At 40.4% G+C, this 24,909-nt stretch overlaps 1 protein-coding gene across 1 annotated transcript in view; it reads right to left on the reverse strand.

Moving 5' to 3' along the window:
* DPYD (dihydropyrimidine dehydrogenase) overlaps positions 1 to 24,909 on the reverse strand; it is a 3,651,715-nt gene that overhangs the window by 1,303,525 nt on the left and 2,323,281 nt on the right. The window contains exon 14 of the mRNA XM_069641531.1: positions 14,863 to 15,027. Within this exon, the coding sequence (XP_069497632.1) occupies positions 14,863 to 15,027 (165 nt within the window). The remainder of the gene's footprint in view (positions 1 to 14,862; positions 15,028 to 24,909) is intronic.

Raw genomic sequence — 24,909 nt, forward strand, 5'->3', positions numbered from 1 at the left:
GGAGAGTGGGTTAGTGATAGTTAAGAAGAGGGGAATAACGATGAGAGAAGGAGGAGAGAAAGTTAATGTTATGAAGAAAGGAGGGAGTAGAAAGATGGAGTAGACAGTGGGAGAAAGGAAGGAGGTAGTAAGATCAGGAATAGGAAGTGAGTGGGATTGAACTACATCATTTGAGACTGGCACTTTTCCCATCAAGCCACATTCACAATACTGTGGAGTGCTATGATAGGGATACTCTAGAAAATAACTGGAGGGAGTCAGATATTTAAGGCTATTGCCTTTATGCCCTCATTACCAGGGCCCTAGAGTGTAGTGCTAGTGGAATTTAGTAATACTTGCGATAGGGAGGTGGAAACCCACTGGTGATGAGAAAGAGACAGCGTAATCTGTTGGATGACCTAAAAAAATAACTACCAACATGGAAGGTGTTGACTCAACTCCCCTCTTCTGTTGAACTCCATCCTTTGGCATCCAATGCATGTCCAAAGACTATGAATGCACAATTATGTTTCACACTGATGCAGCAGATTATTTTGGGATGGATATCCCTGTTCTTCGAAGTAGTAGAGATATTTGGATATTGACCGACTGCAGTGGCCAGCTCAGACACTCACAGACTAGCTGGGCTTCCACAATGTAAAGAGATAATGTTGTGACAGCTGGAAAACCTCCCTCCAACAGATACATGCCTCCACTGACCCTTTCCCTGTCCCCTACCTGGTTCAGTACTTTAATGTACATTTCCCTTCAATACATGCCCATAGAGTTCTCGGTACTTTGGCCTTCTTCCTTCCCCAGTAAATGTGCATGTGGTCTTCAATATGTTGGCCTTTTTCTACACATAGGAAATGCACATTGGGTTCTCAGTGTTTTGGTATTCTTCTTAGCCTACACAATGGATGTGGGGTTCACAGTGTTTTGACTTACTACTAGGCCTAGTAAATGCACATGGGGTTATCAGTGTGACACCCTTCAGCTTCACCTTCTAAATTTCAGATGGGGTTCCCAATGTTTTGGCCCTATCCTTAGTCTACAGATTGCATGTGTGTCTCTTTCTGGGTTTTATCCTGTATCCTAGTAGTGGCATATGGGTGTCTCAGTGTTTTAACCTTCTTCTCCACCTAGACAATGCATATGGGTTCTTTGTGCTTGGCCTTTCACTGCACCTCTGTATTACTACTAAATCTAGTATATGGACGTGGGATTTGCATTGATCCGGACTTCTCTGTATACACAATGCATGGGTGTTTACCAGAGCTTTGGCCTTCTCCTCCACCTACAAAATGTACTTGGGGTTTGTGGTGCTTTGCCCATTTCCTGGGGTTCAATGTGTTTTTTAATAATGATGATAGGTGGGCACCAATCTTATTTCAAGAAAAATAGTAAATGTGTATATAAATGATGAGGGTAAAACTAAAGCATAAGGGTGTCGGAATGCATGCATAATGGTTAATTATCACTTGCGTATTCTTAAACATACAATGACATATGGGTGTTCTGTGACTGTTTTTCTTAAACTAACGGTGGTTTGAGTTACATTTCATTCCATTGTTACTCATGTTATTTTTCACGGTGCTGTTGTCATCTTCCCCTGTTTCAACGTGATCATGTATCCCTGTTCATGTCCATCACAATGCACACACTTGGCAGACATTGCCACCAGATTCCTCTTCTTCGTCTGAGTCCTAATAAAACAAGGCTGGTTCCAAATTTGAGAAAGGAACCTCTCTTGCTTTAGATATGTTATTAAAATAACTTTCAATCCTTGGTAGTGTCATTCCCACCATCACCTTCATGTTGGGTACGGAGGGGCAGAATTACCAAGAAAACTCCTGCTTGTGCATTGCATCTTGCTGTAGAAAGGTCATATGTTGCATCTTTGGAGGTTGCTCCTGATAGAATAATACCTGAGCAGGCCCTGATGTGCCTCACTACTGCTTACGGGGTGGGGCTAGGTCTGAGGAATGCTTAACACTAGAACATTTCTCCCTGGGACACTGCTGAACTTTAGGAAACATGCAAGCATGTACTGAATGTTTTCTCCCCCGGTCCTTTTTTGGGTGTGTGTTTATGTTTCTCTTTGAATTTCGATATACAAGGCATGCCAGAATTACAGACCAGATCCAAACATTGACTTTAAGCTGGTAAGGTTTATTTTTGTTTTCATGGACATTTATTTCAATGTTCACAATCTGTCAGCATGCTGGATAAAATACCTTTTGGGCCATCTGCGCATGAATTCACTGGAAGCTATGTTTTGACAGTTCTTTGCTATCTGTCTTGATTTTAATTGAGCAAACTACTGCATTTTGGGTGATTTATCTGTGCAATATTTTAGCCTGTTTATTAATGTCATTAAATGAAAAGACAGTAAAGATCTACATGGCACCAAAGTGCAGCCCTGATTGTTTTTGCATTGCTACTGCATGTTAGGTTGTGCAGTTTTGATGCACTGACGCAATACAATGCATTGGATTACAATTTTGTTGAAAGAGGGTCTATAGCTCCAGTGTCACGGCGGCATGGGGTCCTATTAGCTCCATCACTAGGAAAGGGAGAACACAGATGGGATGGGGAGATGCACCTGGCTGGCATTGGTGCGTCATAAGGAGTGCACAAGGGACCGTGGCAGCATTATGATATTCGAGGAACAACACGAGTGAAGGCACCTGGTCCTTGAAAGCCCTTTGGCCTAATCACAGGGAATACCCTTGAAATACATTTCACAATTTGCTTGAAGTATAAGCGCCTTACAAATTCACAGTAAAAACAAGAAACATTTCTTTCTCTGAGTTTGTTGAATGATTATTGGATCCAGTGTTCATCATTTTGGTATACATTCAACACCTGAATTTGGATTGGAGCCTATTCCAATAAATACGTTTTTTGAGCGCTCTTCACTGCTGGTGTCCATGTATATAAACCACATGGGGCTGACATGGAGGATTCCAGAGCCATTCAAGTACAGATTTTACAATCATAATGACATTTCTGATTTCTCCAATTTATTGTATGGTAAAGGTGAAGGCTCGTATACGCCCATTCTCAAGAGCAGTGAAGAGTTCCCTCCTACATATTGAAGGAATATATGTATATTAGGCTCTTTAACCCTAATGGTATATGGGCACTGATCTTCCCACCACTGCAGAATGAGTGGTAGGAGGCAGCACTGTGAGAATGTTTTCCCTCCAGAACAAACACTTCTTTATGATGGCCAAGAAGGCATGAATGGTGGCAATAATGGTAGAATGCTGGCAGCAAAATCCTCTTAACTGTTTCTTATTGTGGCGTCAGCACCCGATCCGGCAGGACCGCGGGTTACCAAAGCAGCAACCCGACGTGCTAATAAGAAAAAGATGTTCCTTTGTTCAATGGGACGCGTGCGGGGTCCCCTTGAACGAAGGAAAATCCTTTCCCAAGATGGCCGAAATGGAAAGGGAAGCGGGGCTCCAAACGGGCCTCCTTTTCCCTTTCAATGGCGGCCAACCAGAGTGCTCAGGATGGTGGTGAGCAGCTGTGGGTATCCATCACCAATAGATAAGTGGAGATAGGGGGGTTTGGGGTATATGTAAAAATAAATGTAAAAATGGCGCCCGGCAGGGGGGAGGTGGCCAGTGGGTTTTGTAGAACGGGGGCTGAGATCAGAGATTTCAGGCTGCTTTCTGCAGAATATGATTGTCTGCACTCTCAGCCGCAGGTGCTAATGGACCATGTTATTGTTTGCAGGTGGGTGGGTGAACATAAATGTTGCACTTATGGTTCAATTTCTTTTGAAAAAGCCACTGATTTCACATCCAAAGTAATGTGTGATTTGACTGCCCCACATGATCCAGGTACATGAAATCATCAGAGATTCAATATGATCAAGGGCCAAATAAGGCCAGTTAGCCATTGGTCCAGGACATTTCACATTTATCTCTGACCATAGTGGTGAAAGGTTTCATCGTTCCTCCCTCCCATAGCGTCTGGAAAAGGTGTGTCTCTCAGGTAAAATGATATCAATAATCCGTTGTCAGATTATTTATATTCATAGGAGCTATCATTATTAGCAGTTTTTCTTTCACCAGGCCACCATACATAGGCAGGTGGGTTAATTAGTTTTAGAAAGGGCTCTATATAATCTCAGATTGGAATTGTGTTCCAGTTCCTATAGGGTAGAGACATCCCAGTCCTTGTTGAAGGATGTTTGTCTCTTCTTTGGGTAATGGATGAAGTGGCAGAGTACATTTTATTATTTGGCGAGACAGGGAAAAATATGTGAATTTTTAAAAAGACCTAAGCACTTCAAATATGGCATAAGGCCACGGTATTAAAGGTTTTTTTTTTTATCTTCAGGTCCCATTCACATCAGTACAACTGCTACTGTTTCAGCTCACACAGAACACTAAGTGCTTTTTATAGGGCAAAATAATTGAAGCAGCTTTGCTCTCTTGAGGTCGCCCTGCATCGGCATTCTTCATCGAGCTTCATCGAGCAGTCATTGACCCTACACATGCAGAATAAGCCTAGAGGAGGAGCAGATTGTGCTACCATTTATCATCAAGAATGGGGCTTCTACCTTCTCAGGAGTAAAAGTGCCCAGGCTTTCAAGTGCTGACCACACTCTATTTATGTTTTATGCTCATAGATGGTATATATGTCTTCTATACATGGCTATTTCGACATGGGCTGACCTGTTTCACCACTTCAGATGTTAGGCGTGACAGGTATGAAATAAATGTTAATTTAATGTTAATTTATTTATTTAATGTGATATAGTTTACATACGAAACTTTACACATACTCTAAAAAAGAAAATACATCATAACATCGATAAAATGAAGAAAAATCCTAATAAAACCATCAAAACCATACAGACTCTATTTCTCATATGTAAATCATAAAATACATTCGATTCAATACTAGTGTCTCTAATGTCCCCAATATGACTATCTGGCATATATACCATTAGTCTCTTTTCATTTACAATCCAATGCAGTTCAACATCTAAATTTGCCTTTCTGCTTTTTACAAATGTACAACATTCTATATTATTAGGTATGAAATAAGAGATTGTGTGGGTCAACCATAGACAATTGTGTTCATTCCTGGCTTGTGCTGCTTGGTGCTGAGCTTGGCTTTCTTATCGAGTATTGATCAGGTCACCTAAATATCTTCTGGAGTGTCTGTTTCTCTGTTATGAGTCCCCAGCCTGACAAAGGATGCACGTTTCATATTAGTTGACATTCTAAATGTCTCCAAGCCATTGGGGTAGGCTGCCATGTTCTTAATTACATTTACATCTCTGCCAACTGGAAGATATGCGGGGCATGGATTAGTTGTGCTGTGGGTTTTGTTCATAATGGGTTGGTTCCTTCTATTCTCGTAGAGTTTTATGGTGTTCTGGCAGTGGATAGCACTAATTAGGGATCTGTGTCTTTTAACCATGTGCTTTATCTTCAGAAATGTTGTTCATGACCATATTGAACCTTCCAGCAACTGATGCCACAGTTCTGCAGTTTTTTGTGTAATTCTCGAACAAGGCCACAAAAGTGGCAGAAATGCAAAATACAAAATCACTTTACATTACATTGCATATTCCCGTATCCTTCTATCCACTCCTGTTCTTCATGCACTTCACACGGTATACAGTGAACATGTTGTCAGTAAAATTGTAGTCAGTTAAAATGTTGTGGTGGAAATACCAGGGCAGTAAAAAAAGTTTGCAAGCTAAATGTAGGCATAATTGGTTAAGGGGTGTTGGGGGTTTGTGGGCTTGTGGTTGCTTGGTTTAGGGCAAGGATATGGTAGGGGGATGGTTAGAGTAATGATTTTGGTTAGAATTAGGGTAAGATTTAGGGTCTGGTTAGTTGCTGGAGGGTATGTGAGGTTGCGGTTTCGTAAGTTAGAAGGCTACAATAAGTGTCTCAGTAAGTGTAAGTGTGGGGGTTATGGTAAGGCTAGCGCTAATAGAGTAATGGTTTTGTTAAGTGTTAGCGAGGGATAGGAAAGTTAGGGAGGGCTGGTGATGTTGGCATTTGATAGGGGTTAAGATGGACCTAGTGGTTAGAGAATATTAAGCATTAGGGCCAGTGTTAGAGTTGCAGTTACGGTAAGGTTAGGATTAGAGCAAGGGTTGGGGTAAGGGCAATGGCTATATCATTTGTGGTGAGCTGGTGATGGGGTTGGAGTTTTTTTCCCATTGATTTTGCATTGAGTAACATGCTGTGAGAAATCTGAGGGTATTCTCCCAGGTAGACCTTGGGAATCCCATAGTCTGGTGATCAGGGACTGGCTGGCACTCTCAGATCCCAACCCTAGGGGCGGATGAGTGACGAAGGATCAGCTTGGTAGGGGACCACAGGGTTATGCTCAGGAGAATGCCCCAGGTGAGACGTGGTACTATACTGCAGGAAGGGACGAGGAAGATGAGATCCTGGAGGCTTTTTGGGCTTTATCAACTCGACCTCCCTTCCACCCAATGAACCTCCTTTTTGAGATTCTACCATCCCCTCCACATCTGGTGAATCCATAAAACACTCTGTTCCACTTAGAAACCACATTCCCCAGAATCCCTGTTTCCCTGTTTCCTACTTGAATACTCCCAGCCATTCTTCCCCACGTCCCTTTCATTATTCTTTCCTGAAATGCCAGTATACTGCATTAACAATACACTATCATTCCGACTATCCCCCCTGTTCAGGTCACGATAAAAACTCTGGTCATTTTCGTTCATTCCACAACCCCTACCCATATCACTCTTCCAAATGTACCCAAACCCCTAGGACGAGAATTATATTTCCATATAACAACTTTTGCCATTCTGACCCTGTAGGATACTTGGAAATTCTACCACCTTCCTTTTGCAACACGAACACCTTCCCATACAGTGAAAAACAATGGACTAATTTGAAAACTGTTTACCTGACATATCCCAAACCAAGGATCAGGCAAAGTCAGGTAATTGACCAAAATCACACACACCTGATGGCACTTTCCTTTATCCACATGGATAAAATGTGGAGCAAAAGTGCATACGACGAGCAAGGCAGACATCACGACCAGAGTGTTAACTCAGCACAGCATTTCAGGAGGAGGAGAAAGGCGACACAAACCGAGAGGGTGACAAGAAGAGAAGCAACCTTGTCCTTTCCAACCAAGGCCTGTGAAACCTCCATTGAAGGAATCATAAAACCGCAAACAATAACCAGCATATGTTGCAGCAGGTGTAAATGTTATACGAGGCACTCCTCCACAGATAAGCAATCCGGGAAGAGACGCTGGTTTCTGGTGTACCAACCTTGACTCCAGAGAGAAGAAATGCAAAGCAGTTCATCACAGCCGGTGAGTCGAGGGGAGAGCCAATAAGAAACCAAATTGTGTAGAACGAAAGTAGCAAACGCTAATTGAACTGTGAAATAACAAATGACTATTGATGCTAAGAAGGGGAAAGCCAGCAGCAGAAGAGTCCGGCACCACATGGGTGCTCACTCAAGAAAAGCTTGCTGATTACCCAATTGTTGAAACTACTAGAACCAGAAGGCCTTGGGAAATGTGAGAAGAGGCTCAAAGTGGTCATACGGGGGTCTTGTAAACTCCTCTGTACATTCGAAAGTCTTTGACCAACACATGATTGTGAAGCTAAGGGAAGTGAATCCTGCATCGTAAAAGTTGAATGTGCAACTGACAAAGTTGGCAGGAGTGAACCCGAAAGAGCGATGTCAAGAAAAGGAGGCAAAGTCCAAAGTCCCAAAATACAATGTGTTGACCCGGCAGAGGGATGCCCACAATGAACTGTGTAAAAAGACATCAAGCTTTGTGAATACCAAAGGGTTCCAAGTCCAAACGAGGGAGATCCGATGGGTAAACAGCCATCACCCAAACATTTGTGAATGCCAAAGGGGACTGAGCCCAAATGAGGAAGATCCAAGGGGTGAATGTGAAAGGAGAAACCGTGCGAGTGAGAGCCGTAGTGAACTCCACACCCAGCAAACTTGAAAGCAAGCAGAGCAAAACCCGATGACGGGAAAGCAATATGCGAGAAGGGTCTGAGACGAAGGAGGAGGACCGAAGGGTGAGGAATTATCACCCAAAGTAGGAAATAACTTTAATTGAATCTTTGTTTTGAAACTTTTAACCCGTCAGGCCCTTGAAAGCAAGAAAACATAGCTATCAGAGGTCCTGGTATCACTAAGGAACTGTCTATTGATATGCGCCTGGATCATGGGGGATCCAAGGGTGAAAGGCATCACCCAAACCTGCAAGCAGAAATAAACTTTTGTTTGTTATTTTGAATTCATCAGGTCCACAGTGGCAAGAGATTTTTTGTAGGAAAGAGACTTAACCACCAAAGGCCCAAATATCCAAAAGCATAACTCTTGGCTTGTGCTAGGAAAGCTTGAGTGTGTCCCGTTCTTAAAGCATAAAGAAGTAAAACCCCGACCATCGCATCCTGACTTATTCTTTGTGAACACGTTCTTTTAACTTATCCCACACTTCTTTTGTATTTAGCATAAGGATTGGCAATAGGTTTTTCTTAGCATAGGTCCTTTTATTTGACAAGACGCAATAAGGACTGCCTTATTTTTATTTGATGGTCAAAGCTTTCTCCTATCTTATATTTAGGTTTATATTAAGCATTTTCCCAACCTACCTTTGCAGTTTAATAAACTGTGATCACTTGTGTCTGTCTTAACTGTTGCCACCATGGTTACCTTACAATTCACATGCACATGAAATGCTTTAGCATTCTGTAAGAGTGCAGGGTAGAAATTTAGGTAGAATTTAGGTAATTTAGGTAAGTGAAAGGTTTAGGAATGTAGTTAGGGTGATGGCGGAAGTTTTATTAAAGGTTAGGTTCATTGATAGGCTTAAATCCTTGTACCTTTGTGTATTTAAAAATAACTTTTTGGGCAACCTTGTCACTGGCAGCATTTTCACACTTTAATTTATTATATTGAATGACTAAATTTTTTAAAACAACTTTTTGCTGGCTACCTTTTCACATGACTGCATTTTCCTGTGTGCAGGAGTGATTCATTACGTTGCCACTTAGTGTCAATAGATGTTAAGTGGGAATGCACTAACTCATGATTTCTCACAATGTGTTCTAGTTCTGTAGTGCCATACAGCTCTCCCCTCAGTGTGCTCCTTTGAGGCTTTCAGGAAGCTACTGAGGCATTCAGAAAGCTAGTTAGGCATACAGTAGGCTAGTTAGGCAGCTGATGACTCTTTTACAGCCCTTAAGATTCTACATTTCCATTTACAATTAATCTCTTAGCTATCGTGTGAGTTCATTTAGTGAGTTTGTGTCCCTTTTAATTGAATACTTTGCTGTTTCGAGGTACCCACTTTGATGTATGGTGTGCTAAAGTATTTTTTATATCACCATTGCTTCCTAGAAGATCAGAATCAATGTACAACCTACCTGGTTGGAAACCTTCTGTGGTCTCACTGAGGAAATCTTCTGTTGTCTTAAAGCCTGTTTGTCCTCTCCATCTTCCAGGCAGTAAGAGGTATTACATGTGCTGAAGAACAGCAGAACTGCTCTGTATTAGCTCATAAAAATCTCATGTCAGTGAGTGTGTTATTTGTCACATTCGCTCTGTTAATGTCATTAAACTGTTACTGCTTATTGGTCAGACAACCATAGCCCACATTTGTGAGGTCATGTGTGTGCATGGAACAAGAACAGTCTGGGATAGGGCATCTCATTGGCTGAAATTCTTCTTGTTTACGGTAGCAAATGAGAACTGAGCTCTCAATCAGTCTTTCCTGTTTGGTGGCCATCAGAACAATAGTTATTATGGGTCTGCCAGATATGATTGTTGTAATGACATGTATTTATGGAAGACATGTCAAATTCTAAGAATTATTTTTAGGTAAGAGTGACCCTAATGTAACACTCCTCCCAATGAAACTAATACCACCCCAAAATGCACTACAAGAGAAAGGTTGTTTTAATTTGACAATTTCATTGTATTTTAAAACAAAGTAATTAAAGGTGGTCCACTAACTTGAATGGTGGGGATGTCACATACAATATATCAAATAAATACTGGCAGCTTTTCTACAGAAAGCAGAAAGGAAAACACAACTTGCCTGCTGTAACTTCTCCAATGCTTTCATTCCAATTTTCACAAACATTCATACATAGAAAAACAAATCTAAATACTACTCAAGATAATGAAAGGGCATGCACCACAATATAAATTGTAAATTTACACAGATTGATTAATTCAAAAAACAAAACAGTTCTTAGCAAAGTTTGAGACAAAACAATTCACGTAGTTTTCTCTGAAACTCTCAATGTGGATTGGCGGTTTATAGTCATTGGGCCTCATTCCGAGTATGGCGGTAAGGGATAGCGGCCACCGCTAACGAGAGCGGTGGCGGTAATCCCTTACCGCCATACTCCGAGTTCCCTTAGCGCCATGGTGCTTTTAACACCTGCTTTTAGCAGGCGTTAAATACCATGGCGCTAAGGGACCTTGATGTTAATTACGCCACCGTAATTTACGGTGGCGTAATTGACGCCTTCCCCACTCCCATTATGCCCTATGGGGCAAGAATGGGAATGGGGAAGGGTAAATGGGGATTGGGGAATTACCGCCCCGCCAACCTTGGAATGGGGCGGTAATTCCGCCAACCACCAAGGCGCTGCCGGTCCGGGTACGGCGTCAACCAAGGCGTTAATAGCGCCATTGGTTAGCGCCGTACTCGGAATGAGGCCCATTAAATCTTATGTGAAAATTTCGAAAGTCATAATGTTGAAAAAATAATGTCGAAAAAAACATTTCGAATGTCTTTTTTTGGTTGCTTTTTATTGGAAATGGGGGGGTTCTCCCCCCAGCCCCCCTCTTTTGTATTTTTTCTGTTTTACCCATTTTGTTTACCCCCGGAACCCAAAAAAACATGTGAATAAAAATAAAAAAAATTGACATTTTTGTTTTCAACATTATTTTTTCGACATTATTGTAATTCGACATTTTTTTTCTCGATATTATGACTGCACATCAGCATTGGCATCATGCCAAAAACGTATACTCTGAAATTGTTTCTCTGGTTCTTAGAATAATTTAAATCTAAAATATTGAACACTTTCTGTGACAAACTATTTGTTCCTAGCTTGGGTATATTTACAATAATAATGAACATTATATTTGTGGTGCAGATTTCAATGCAAGTTTTCATTGTATTGAAATGCTCAGTAATTCTGTTAGAATTCAAGGATAACAGCTCCTCACTCTCGCTGTGTTTAAAGGAACATGTTCACCCCACCAGCACCCCAGTTCAAAGTGTTCATTCAGGAATACATTTCAATAACCTTAGTGACTATGGCCGATAGCAATCACAAATGCTTGCCATTCCACATATCAATTCACAATGTGTAAAGCCTAAGCAGGTCCTAAATTACTGGAGAAAAGCTAATATATTGAAGCTACCTAGGATTTTCATTTTAATTATCAATAGCAAAGCACACATGCCATGCACTGTATTCCCCCTTTCAGTTACAATGCATTTAATATATTGTTGGGGAACACTATCTACAATCTGTCTGGGATTTCATTAGCTCTTGGGGCATATCTAATACTATGGGTCATTGTACTCACTTTGGTTTGCCTTTCAAAGGACGAGGACAGGTAAGGAAATCAACTGGCTTGAAGCAACACTGCCAGATAGGTGGTTCTTTTAAGTCTGTCCATCTTGACACAAGGTTTCTCTCTGGTATCTGGTTCTGTATTCCTAAGAAAGGTCACTGCATTCAGTTCCATTTAGAAAAAGGCGTTTTTAAGTATGATGCCTATCAGCTACTTCCAGTTCGATTCCCAATCTGCTTTTTCCCTGTCGGGCTAGTATTTTACTTTTCAGCTTTGACAAAACACAGTATTTGGGTTTAAATACCCAGTAAATTGCATCTAGACAGCATCACTTGATTAATCAATTTGCTATAGAACAGTGCCTGAATTAGGTTCCCTTCACATACTCATATCCTCAATGGCCTTTCTCCTTACTTTTACTGACCCATTGCATTTTAGTGTTATTAGGGCATGTGTCAGCAGTTAAGTATGCTTCCGTCCAGGAATGAGGAACCAAGTTACAATAGTCTGCAATTTAGATACATTATGTGTGCCTTTATCATTACATGCATGCACAGTTTTTGCATGCATGTAAAAACTGCATACATGCATTTTAATATATCCTTTTACAAACAGCTGATCTGTGTGTTCTTATGAATCCGAATCTGAATAAATAGTTTTCAATTGGATTCCAAAGTTCCAACAAAAAAATGAAAACATTTTATTTCCACTGGTCACTTCAAATGTATTTTTGGTGCATATTTTGCAATCCAATTTAGTTTGAATTACATGTGTGATTTTCTGCTTCTATCACACAACCTCTGATCGTTTCATGTGACTGTTTTAATGAAACAGATTCGAAATCTCAATGAGGCCTTATTGCTCAGCCAATGTCGAAGGTTAGGGTCTCTTCAAAGCATCTGCTATTAAACATGCCCTTACTGATCCACCAGACACTGAACTTGTGGTCCTTCTGATCATCGTCAAAATACAAGCCGATGGATTTCAGCTGAATCCCCAATTTAAAACTCACACTATGCATATTTTTATCATTTGGAAAAACAGCCTTTTTTTCAATTAAACACAAATGTGCCATTAGCTTTTTTCATGCTTTGAGTAAAGTGAATGTGATAGGGTTTGGAATGGGTACTTTCAAGAACGCTGACACTTGCACAAACATACAGTTTCATGTGACCCAAATGCACACATATTTTGTTCACAGAGTCTAAATGCTACATCACATATATTTGGCCGATTTAACATACATGTGATATTCAGATTGTATTTACTCAGAATGACAATCTGGCAATAGGTGCGTTCTGATCATACATATACTAGAGCTCTTGTGTGATTTGTAATAATGTAATTTCCTTTATAGAACATTAAAGCTCAAGTTGCAGAGTTTATATTACATTTCACATGCCAACATACATGCAAAAACCCCTCAACATTTTGCTTCTCTTCTATTAAAGCACAGAATGTGTGTGTTTCACATTAATGACTTGATATGTTGCCGTAAAGCCTGTCTGAGTTTGCATTATTTAATGGCAAGCATTGCAATTAAACAAATATTATTTTGCATTGAATCATTCTTCCGCAGTTCATGAAGATGCTTTGATTGCCCATAATAAACTCACTCAATACTGTAATGCTGACTCTTTTTGTGTTGTCGGTGTGAATCATTTCCGCTTTGGTATTTCTTACCATCAAAGAACTGTTACAAGGAAACTAACGTTGGGTAATGCCTACATTACTAGTGATCCTAAATAAGTAAACAATGTATGCATTTCTGGTCCATGTGGATCACAGACAGTTCTTTCTAGCATGGACGTGGCTTGTCGTTTCTGCCAGGTTTAATTTGTGTGGTGTCTGTCCACTGCTTTAGAATCGCCATCTTGTCCCGCTCCAAAGGCAAAACCTCCATAGTGATCATGGTTTGCAGTTTCACATTGCCTGTGAACTGTCATGAATGACAGAGGCATGCTTTGTGTTTGTGCCTAGCATATGGGAGTTGATGTCCACTGTTACAAAGGATTTTCAGCCCATGTTGTATTCTCTTTGTTTAGGGACTGTTAACCATTATTAATTTACATATTTTGTACTATTTCTTGGTATTGTATTCATCATATTGGGCCTCATTATGAGAACGGCGGTAGCTGTGCCGGTAAAACCGGCACTGGTGCCGCGGTATAATTTTTGTTCAGGTGCACGGGAATGGGCAATTACCGGGGCTTTACGGCCCTGGCGGACCCCGTAGTTGGTCATTCCCGGGCGCCCTGAAAATATGGCTCCTCATTTCCATATGATTCTTATTGGACTCAATAGGAATGGGGAGGCCAGATACACCAGCACCATTGCTGAATGGTGACGGTGCATCTGACATGGTTTGCTCGCGGGTGCCGGTCTGACCTGGCTTAAGGCAAGGCACCGGCGAGCAGAACTCATAGTTTGCCGGTCTGGTAGCTTACTGTCACCGTTGTTATCAGACCGGCAAACTTGTAATGAGACCCAAAGTGTGTTCGTACACATGTGCTTCAACTTTGGATACAGGTTTGCTTATCAATCAAATTTTTTGTGTATATTTCTGATGGAATGATGTACCATCTTTTGGCTTGACTTCTTTTTTCTGTGTTTTATCTCTTTAAAATAACTAATTAGGTTCATGTGAACGTGTGTCCTAATTCTCTTGTCGTGCTTGATGTAGCCTTGATTAACCAGTGCAGACAAAGAGTGTTTCTGTCTTCCCTGATTTTGTGGTTATTGACATACCAAAGTTGTCTGTGCTTTCTCCTCAATGTGTCTGAAATGGCTATAGTGTAAGAGCAAAAGTCAATCTACTTTTATCCAAGTAGTTACATCTTCCTTTCATTTCACTGCTTAATTGAGTTCTCTATGCCTTTTTGTTCAATAACATAATTCAATAACTTTAGTGATCGCACATTCGCACCCAGGGAAGGCCGCACAGCCAATCAAGTGGCTGGAAGAGCAGGTGAGAATACAGTGTGTAACACTCACTCTTTCCAGACACCCAAAGGCCCTTTCCTAGGTGGTGCCATATATATTGTGGGGAAACAACAGGTAGCCAATTAATGTTAATGTACACATATTGGACTTTTCCTGCTGTAATGCAATGTTTTCTTCTTTTTAAGATTGTTACTGCATTACAGAATGGGGTATGCATCGAACACAACACGTGTACAGGTCATTTACTATGTATGACACCTCATAAGCTAAATGTACTTGCATATTTTACAAAACGTGTCAACTTTAGAAATAAAAAATGCGGCAAAATGTCAGTACTTACGTTGCTTGGAAAATCAGCTTTCAGCTCGGTGACACTCTGGCACCAATATGCAGCCGTCTTTTCACTAATTAGTTCGATATTTAAGAAGGAGCCCTGTCCAGGGCCATAGCTAGGGCCTGAGGTGGTTCCTCGGATGATTCTTGGAGAGACATTCGTCACTATATCCTGTTAAACATAGACACATCATCAGAATGACAACCCTGCAAGAGAATGTCAAATGCAATCGCTGCCATGCTCCTCTTACAAACCATTAAGAGTACAAGCTGCATATGCTGACATTCAGCGCGTTTTGTCTGACAAAAATATATTTATTTGAAGCATTTTCAGAAGACTTGGAAAATAGTAGTGTGAGTGGAAGTGACATTATTATAATGAAGGCATTTCAGTTTGATAGCTTTTTGAAGGTTTCCTATTTACATATAAAGTGTGTATTATTGGACACAGTCCACAACGCTGATGTATTGTACTAAAGTACAGTGATTTTCAGGCCTATTGGAACTGTATGTACCCGAGTTTATTCTGCAGATCTGAAGTCTTTTGGTTATTGCATGTAATAGCTGCAGACATAACGCAGGTTTGGCGTCTGACTGTCATGATCATAACCTCCCCTCCTTTATCAGTGATGCCAGCAAGCCTCAACATTGCATTCTCCTGGCATTTTCCACCAGTACTCTGTTTATGAGACCGAGCAAAAACATTCTAAAAAAACAGCAAAACTAGCATAATTAATTGCAATCAAATTGTTCATTTGAAAATCGCTGCACGGGTGTTTGTTATGTCGTTCTGGGTTTCCCATGTTTTCATCAACAAAATTTTAACTGTTGGCATTTTCACGGTGGTGCTTTCACCACAGCCGTTTTCAATGCTTTTAAAAAATATATATATATATTTTTTCACCCCCTAGTCTTCATTCCTGGCAGCTGTGTCAACCAGCTCTTGCAAGGAATTTTGGTCAAGTTCTTTTTTCCCGCAAGGCCAATTGTTTCTGATAGTACCTCTAGCCAGACTTAAATGAAAGAGGATTAATTTATGAAGAGCAAGTTAGATTAAGCCTCAGTATATTGACTATTTAAACATCCTTTAAGTGTACGATTTCATTTGGTTGTGCCTGGTCTCTTAAACTTCTTTGACATATCTTCTGCCAGAACATTACATATAAAAACATTATAAATACGAGTTACTCTCTTCATTTGGTGTTTCTCATTCATGTACCCACTAGCCAATGTAGTTTCCATGCAACTTGTCATATAATGAAGGACTGGTGCACTGTACACATGATTTGTGTTGTAAGGATCAAGCCTGATGTGAATTACGATAACTGTTTATTGTTTATGTTTTCATTTTATTTAGTGTGCATTGTTTTTTTTATTATTTCCACAATTATCAGATTAAACAACTGACTTCTATTTCATCCTATACAATTGCCATAGTTAAATAATTCCTAACTCATACTTTCCAACACAATTAATCTCTAACACTAATAACCAGTCCCACCCTCTCATATGTATATACACAATTCTTCCCACAATTTGGTGTACATTTCCTTAATGAACCAACTAACGCTAGAATTAGAGAAAACTGCCTACCATGCATTTATCTTCTGAGAATGAATCAGTGGGTATATGATCAACATTAAATACAAACCATTGAAAATAACATTGTCTAATAGTTTCCAAGACATAACAATGCAGAATCACGTTGCAAGTTGATTCGAATATTTACAAAACCTACAAATCCATTGACCTCGTTCTATTTTCCTGTTTGGACACAAGGCATCTAAAGGGGCTGGCAGATTAAAGCAGTATCTCAAAAACCAAATCCTATATCATGGTCAAGGACATTTTATCAAGTCATTTATTGGAGTAACCATCAAGCGAAGTGCGATCTAAACTTTATGATTGCCCAAAACTGTCAGATTTTCAATTAAGTCTTGCTGCCATAATTATATTTTGACTCTAGTAGGAGGTTCACAAACCAGAACTCTATATAGATTTGATTCAGTCAGGTACTCCTCAGAGCACTTCATTTAATGGTTAACTATAGCCAACCCCACCCCTCTTGCAGCAATCTCTTTTTTCTTCAAATAACATGTTTTCCCTAGCATATAATATCTTTATATACAGGTTCAAATGTTTCCATTTTATAATTGTAACTGGTGCCCGCAACTCTAATTCCAGTCCCATGTCAGTCATTGGGAATGCTTGTGGTAACTTCAAAATCATTCTCCAAACAAATACCTCCAAAACTTCCAGACATTTACAACATCTCAAATCCAATATCTCTAAACTCTACAGCATTCTCAGGTTTACTTTGGCTGTACAATAATCAATCCACGGTTGCATGGAAAAACAGTTTTTTCATTGTAATTGTTTGTTGTTTATTAGTGAAGTACCCCAGATATGTTATCTGATTTGCTTCTTCCAAACTACACCCATTAATTGTCCACTTAAGTCCTTCACATTTTTCACCATGTTTAAAAAGTATAGTTTTTGTCTCAGTAGGATCTACTTTGATTATTATACAACTTATATGTTCCGATTTAGGATGAAAGGCATGAGTCCCAAAACACAGCCATGTCTGGCACAACTATAAGTACATGCTTTCTTTGACAAAATTCTATTTGAGTTGTGTCTCAGCTGAAGAATTGTGTTGTGGTGAAACATTATAAGAATCCTCAACAAAGCCTCTTGGATTCCCCACACATCAAGCTTTGCCCATGATAGATCTCTATGTGCTCTGTCAAATGCAGCTGTTAAATCTAAATAAGCTGAATAAAGTGGGAGACCCCCCACTAAGTGCATGAGTATAGCAACAATGATATAATAATCAATGGAATGAGGAATCCATATTTTTCCTGAAGTCTGTCTCGAAATACTTAGCCTCCCTGTTGCATAAGCTCAAAACATATCCTTCAAAACAAAGGTATCAAGGATTCTTACTACTGGTATCTATTAAATAGAGTGGTATTTCGTTATTTGGCGATCATGTACCATCATTTATAAAGGTCACAATTATAATAGCTTAATACCAGGTCAAAGGGAATCTACCTATATTAAACATGTGTTTTTGTAATGTCATTAACATGTCAGTGATTATGCCCACAACTGCTTGGAAGATAAAATGTTTGCCAACCCATTCCAACCAGAATCTATTCAACTATTCAATTTACTTTATCATGTATCAAGATCTTAGTGTGAAAAATAAATTGCCCTCATTTGATGCAATTCAGGTTTAACCCGCCAATAACCATTCTCAACCTGGCCAGACATTTCATGAAAATGCCCGATCCAAACCTACTCTGCTATAGAAATGGATTGTTTCATGACTGTGTTCAATCCTCATTGATTAAAAGTTTCCACCTTCCAATCACTGTATTCATGGCCATGTGGTAAAAATATGCAAATGTGTTAATGTGGATTATTTGTTCGAAGATTCCTGTGTATACTTATTTACACAGTTGTCATTTTCTGCAAAGATTTTGCACATGCATATTTTCACTTTAGACCTCTGTGGTGCCTAAAGAGAGAACTACCAAGTACATTATCTTCTTATATAATTGTATGTGCTTGAATGTATTTCAGAGGAGGGCCAACAGTCTTGGTTGATTTGCAATGAGATTATATGGTGCATGACTTCCATTGGACTACCCAATTAACAACTGATATGTCTACATTCTGCATATCCCTGCTCACATGCTACATCAGTGGAAATTAAATGCCATAACACTGGGTTAATGTCACCACCTTGTTCAGGCCATTCCTCCAACTCTTAGTTAGCCATGTGAGCACACCAATGAACCGACTGCAAGCATGTTGATGCAGCTTAACAGAGTTGGAGCTACAATGATGCTACACTTACATACATGTGGCTCCCATTCAGTAGGGGGAATTGCATTACGTGGCAAATTACAAGATGACTGATGTAGATGAGGGGAAACAGAGTAATATGGAGGAGAATGGCAAGATGTCCGTTATTTCCTTTTGCTTTTTTTGGTGGAGAGGGAGTGAAGACACACAGGTTTGTGTGATTGTGCCTGTAGGCCAGGCATTTAATTCTATGTGGATGTATTTATGAAGATGATAGAGATACAAATAAAGTGTTAACGTATTTCAAGACATTAAATTGCATGAACTTAAAACGAAATGTCAGAAATACACAAAATACCTGTAGGCACGGCATTTAATTTTAAATTTCATTAACAGTGTGAGGGTCAGATATGTTTTGGACACAATGGCAGTTTACAAAAAGTTGTCAAGAGACAGACCAATCTTTAGATTTTGTTTCCTAGGCAGGAACATTCTCTTTAGGATAGGGACAGAGAGGACGTTATCCAACACTTTCCTTTTAATAAAGATGTCTGATGTTGAAAACACTACCAATTTACATCCGCCTCTCATTTCTGACCCCTCATAGAGGTACACCCAGGAGAACTAATTGCTTACTTGCAGTCGAAATGAACTGCACAAAATTGCCATGGTCTCAAGCCAGAGCCTCTGGTCTAAACTCCTGAACATGAGAGACTTTTACTCTAAATAAAATATTGCCTGAGAAAACGCAAATCTAAAAAGAATACCTCCACACTTTGATTGTGGGTCCCAACACACTCCTACTTAATATGCACATCATTTCATGCTAGCCAAGGTTTATTTTCTGTGTTTGATTATGTTTCATTTTTAGTGATGCCAAGTAGTCACATTTAACTTAACATTTTTAAACTATGAGTTTTGAAAATAAAACATATTTATATATATCAAATTATAAATTAGTTTTGAAGCAAAAAATTATAATCTCCTTTCCAGTGCTCTATAAATAAGCCATAAAATCAAGAGTCAGCAGGCATATATAATAAGGGGATTGCTTGTTAAATTGAAGCAAACCAAAAACTGTACTTTTAGAGGATTTGAAAAAAAAACAGACAATAAATATAAAACAGTGTACAAATGTAGGAGGTTCTCCAAGTCAACAAAAAAGATTACAGAAAGTCATGGTTTGTGGAGTTCATCTGTACACCACACCGGTGCCATGAGCCTCAGCTTCATGACTTTCAGAACATCCATGTGGCAGTTATCACATTTAACCAGCAGCTCATGATATGTGATGCATGCCACCTCTAAAAATGTCTTGTAGTATATCAATGTGCTTGTTTTTAAATGTCCAGTAATGTGTTTAAAACCAATCTCTTTTACACAACAGCTTTGAAGATGGCAAAAGTGTCTCTTTTGCACAACTGTTGTTTCAAGGATAGCAACAAGGTCTCTTTTACACAACTCTTTCCAGGATGGCAAAATGATCTCTATTACACAAAATCGTTAAGGGTGGCAAAATTATCTCTTTTACACAACCTCTCAAGAATGACTTCCTGGTATACTCCCCAGCCAAGAATTATTCAGTAGATTCCTTAGATCCCCTGGTATACTCTCCTAGCAGGTATCTTTCCAAAGTGTAGTTTTATTTCATAATCTTTAAGTGGATTCCCTGCTGTACTCTTCTGTCAGGAATCCCCTTCTGGGTTTTATAGATCCCCTGGTGTAATTTCCTGCCAAGTTACTTCCCCCTAAAAGGCTCACTGCCTGATGTATCTAATTTATCAGGGCTTCTTTCATTGTTCTCTTTGTTTCCCAGTATAGAACAGTTGTACTGCATGATCTATACTTCGTGTACTTTGGGTACTACTTGTCTCAAGCTTCCCCATAGGGACATCTCACATATGAAGACTTGTTCAAGTGCTGTCTTTTAACTTCTTCACCAGTATGTATTTGCCTATGGCAATGCTTGTTCCAACTTTCCCCATATGAACATCATATGTATGGAGAGTTGTGCATTGGTAGTTTTCCAGCTTCTTCATTAACATTCATCTGCTTTTGATAACATGTGTTCCATCTTTGCCCCTATTGACATCTCAGTCATGTGGAATTGTGCAAATTCTGTCTTTCTTATTTACTTGATTTATATTCAAAATGCACTTTTAATTGCTCATGTGCCTGCCGGTAAGCCCTAGGGTTCCCACCATCTCTGGACCAATTCACTGGTGTCTCATAGTATTTTGACCAATGGTACCTTGCTGCAGCAAAGTCTTAACATGGAAATGGCATCTCCTGCTTGGCAGACCCTATTTCAGCTCCACCGCTGGCCTCTCATTCACTTTCTGGTAAAGTTGCTGCTGTTTGGCACAACCATGTTCCTGTCAGCCACACTGTTGCTGGTTGCTTTGCTGCTCTCCCCCAGAGCCTGCCACGCTCCCCTGGATCCCCTGGCACTCCTGTAAGAAATGCTGACAAGTGGTAGCTTGCAGTCCGTTCCTGTGCATCTGCCTTCACCTGCGGTTCTTCTTCCTACTTCGCCTGAGTTGCTTCTCTATTCTCCGCCACCTGATTGAAAGTATAAACCACTGTTAAATGTCCCATGCAGTTGATCTACATTGCAACAACTAGTCTGCATGTTTAGCTTCGGGTTTCTTGCAATCCACACTAACTCCTCCGTCCTCTTATCCTTCCTCGTCTCAGTACTTGAGGCATTATGGAAGTTGGTGCCTATATTATTTGTTTGAGATTTATATTTAGTAGAAAACCATCAGAGATAGGAGATGTTATGTGTGTGTTATGTAAATATGATGTGTTAATGGAATTCAGCATAGAATGTTTGTTAGGAAAGGGTTTTAGAATGTTGTAACTGGAGGGATTTGTATAGTGACAACATGCCATCCGGAATTTAGAAATGATGGGGTCTTCCTAATTTATAAGCAAGAATAATGGGTCTCTCCTGAAGGGGTCACCACATCTCCCCGACTGCCACCTCCTCCCGTATGATACTCCCTCAAATTACCACCCGCAAATTTAAGATCAGGTAGCGGCTGCCATCCCCTGGCCACATGGGAGGAGAACTCAGGCTGGGGATCAGTGATGACTCCACAGGATTCATCACACCTCCCAGAGCAATGAAGACAGAAGCATTGGTTCAATGTTGCTAATTTACAGTAAAAGCTTTGTTTCGCACCCATGATCATAGTCATTGCGTAATGTAATCCTTCACCTTCACCAATACTATCCTTCCAAACTGGATGACGGTCACATCTATGACGGAAAGGTATACACAGAAGGCAGTCCTATATCATTATACTGAGAATAAGACAATAAGGATATTTTAACCTATGTTTAGGATTGTGGTGGGCCCCAATCAAGTGCTGAATTTGATCTTGTCAGGATCATGGACTCTGTAATCTAAACAAGGGGGAATCAGGTCATTATTCTGCAGCTGGGATTTTGAAGACCTAATTTCTACCAAAAAAGAAACAAAGACAGAAGGAGGCAACAAAGAACCCCAGTGGAAGGATTCCCCCTGGCCTGTTGCCCAGAATGGTTGCTTCCCATGCCTGCCGGAATACTGGGGTTGGTAAATAGGAACCATACCATTTAAAAAAATGTCAGTGATGCACAGGTAAACGGAGCAGGTGGGAGCGAAACACTGGTTTGTGGGACATGTTCTGCGGAAAAGTTGGCCACGGAAACATGACCTCGATCCCCACAAGGAAACGTCAGGTCTTTCCTAAACAGTGCAGAAAGCTAATGTGCTCTATCCCCTACTCTGACTCCTCAAATAATTAACATTTAGACCACGCCTACAGACGCAAATTGTAAGATCAGACGTATGTGCAACTCAGGATATATTTGGATGAAATTGCTAATTTTGACAAAAATACCCACTTGTGCTTCAGCCAGAGAAACACGGATCAATGCATAGTATGACCAACACTTTAACCAACAGCTGTGTTTTAGAAAGAAGAAAACTGCAAATAAATGTTTTATTTTATCAAATGTTTTCCACACAGAAAATAAAAGCTGAAAAGTGATAGCTGGAATGTGAATATTCAGTGGGATGATTATAAGTCTATAAAATGTCATTGCTTTATGTGCGTAAACACACACAATTGCCACTTCATGAATGACAAGTGAATGTGCTGCAGGCCTTTCTTGAATGCCGATTTTGGAGAACTATCCCTCGTGCTTGCCAGGGTGATCCGTGATTTTCAAACGCACTATGACTTCAAGCGTTTAACAAACAGATACAATGAAACAAATGCAACTTAAATGTTTCATTATTTTTAAAATAATTTGGGACAGTGATATATTACAAATTTAGTCGAAGTAGGGTTAAGTTTGGCTGAAATGTGAATATAACCTGACCCTGATTTTTTTTATGTATACAGTTAACTACTAAATAAAATATAAACAAAGAAATTGTACGAATATTGTATTGCCAATAATTTTTTTTATGCAGAGCTTATTCAGCAGTAAATGCTCAGAACAGCCCTTGTATTTGCCCGTCCCAAGCATACTGTCACTCTCAGATCTGTTCACTGTGATAACATGAACCCCTATTAGTATATTGCAATTAAGGTCAATTTACATATTTTAATTAAGAACAGCCCTGTATGAAACAATTAAGGTAATAGGCGTACTAACTGGATTTCATAACATTTGGACAGACAGGAAACCTTAATTAGCATGAACTGGTGCTCATCTGCATAGGTTTGATAAGGCGTACCCTTCCCTTGAAAGATGAGTTATTTGAGAAACCGCCAACTCTTACTGTTGTAGGAGATAACATTTTATTTCAAAAAGCATTTTAATTTCTGCTCATTTAAAATATTGCCACTGGAAGTTTGCATTGGGTGCATAGAAAAACACGGTTTGCTCATTTGACATCTATAAAGCACAATTAATGGTAATTCCGTGAAGGTTCCAAATATTTCTTTGTTGGCTATTTAACAGATCTGTATAGTCATTCACGAGTTTCTATCGTAGGCGTTATTATCCAGAAGCATTTGAAAAACGACTATCAACTGCAATATTAAACAAGTTGACTACATTCTCAGAGAAGTAAACGTGACGGTATTTTCTTGAAGTTGTTTCTGTTTGGAAGAATTTTATATGCTTCACTGTACAATTTGCAGATTGCAACTACAGTTTTTGCAAATGAGCAGTTGCATAAAAACAGGATTTCTGATGATGAAATTGAATGATACGTCTATCTGTGAGCCTCTGAAGGATGAAGGTCTATTAGTACCCCGGCGAGAGACAAACAGAATGCAACAAGCATTCTGATTGGCTCTCGCCAGGTCCCTACCTGGCCTGGAATCCCTCCGTCGGGATTCCACGGCCTTTGTCCCCGGCAGGGGCGTGGCAACCCCTCAGCCAATGAGGAGGCGCGAAGCGGGGCCATCCCCGCTCCGAGCCTACCCGTGGCTGAGAGGCTGCCTTTGCCCCCCGCCGGGGACCTGGGTAAGTCTTTTTTTTTTTTTCTTCCCTCCCCTCCCTCCCACCTGCCCCCCCAATTTACCTTCTTGATCCTGTGTCCCCGGCGGGGGACGAGGGAAGCCTCCAGCCGTGTGGAGACTCGGAGCGGGGCCATCCCCGCTCTGCGCCTCCACACGGCTGGGGGCTTCCCTTGTCCCCCGCCGGGGACGCAGGTACTTTTTTTTTTTTTCGTCCCACTCCCGCCCTCCCAACCCCACTTACCTTTTTTTTTATCCTTTTTCGGGAGCGGACGCGCTGGGAACACTTGTGATCCCAGCGCGTCCGCTCCCGATGGCGGCGGCCATTTTCTTGGTCGTTTTTTTTTTCTGTCCCAAAACGCTGCAGCGTTTAAACACCACAGCGTTTTGGGACAGAAAAAAATCGCTTTCAGTACCCCGGTCACGCAAATTTTGCGGGCCGGGATACTAATAGCAATAGAACCCGAGGGGCGGGGGAATTACCGACTCTGGTAATGCCCCGGGGCCTTCGGTAAGGCCCTCGCTTCACTCGGGTTTATACCTATGGGCCCCGGGGCATTACCTGAGTCGGTAATGCCCCCACCGCTCGGGTTCTATTGCTTAAGTATGGCCTCAGTGAGATGCAAACCTGGTCTCAACAGGTTCAGAACAGGTCTTAGCAGCGAGCACTCAACCCACTGAGGAATATAGCTACAATTCTCTAAATAATCTACTGGCCCTCTCACGAAAAAGGATGATTAAGGTATTGTACTCATCTTATGAAGTGAGGCACGAAA

The sequence above is a fragment of the Ambystoma mexicanum genome, chromosome 1q (assembly GCF_040938575.1).
Source record: "Ambystoma mexicanum isolate Mex_15411 chromosome 1q, UKY_AmexF1_1, whole genome shotgun sequence".
NCBI lineage: Eukaryota > Metazoa > Chordata > Amphibia > Caudata > Ambystomatidae > Ambystoma > Ambystoma mexicanum.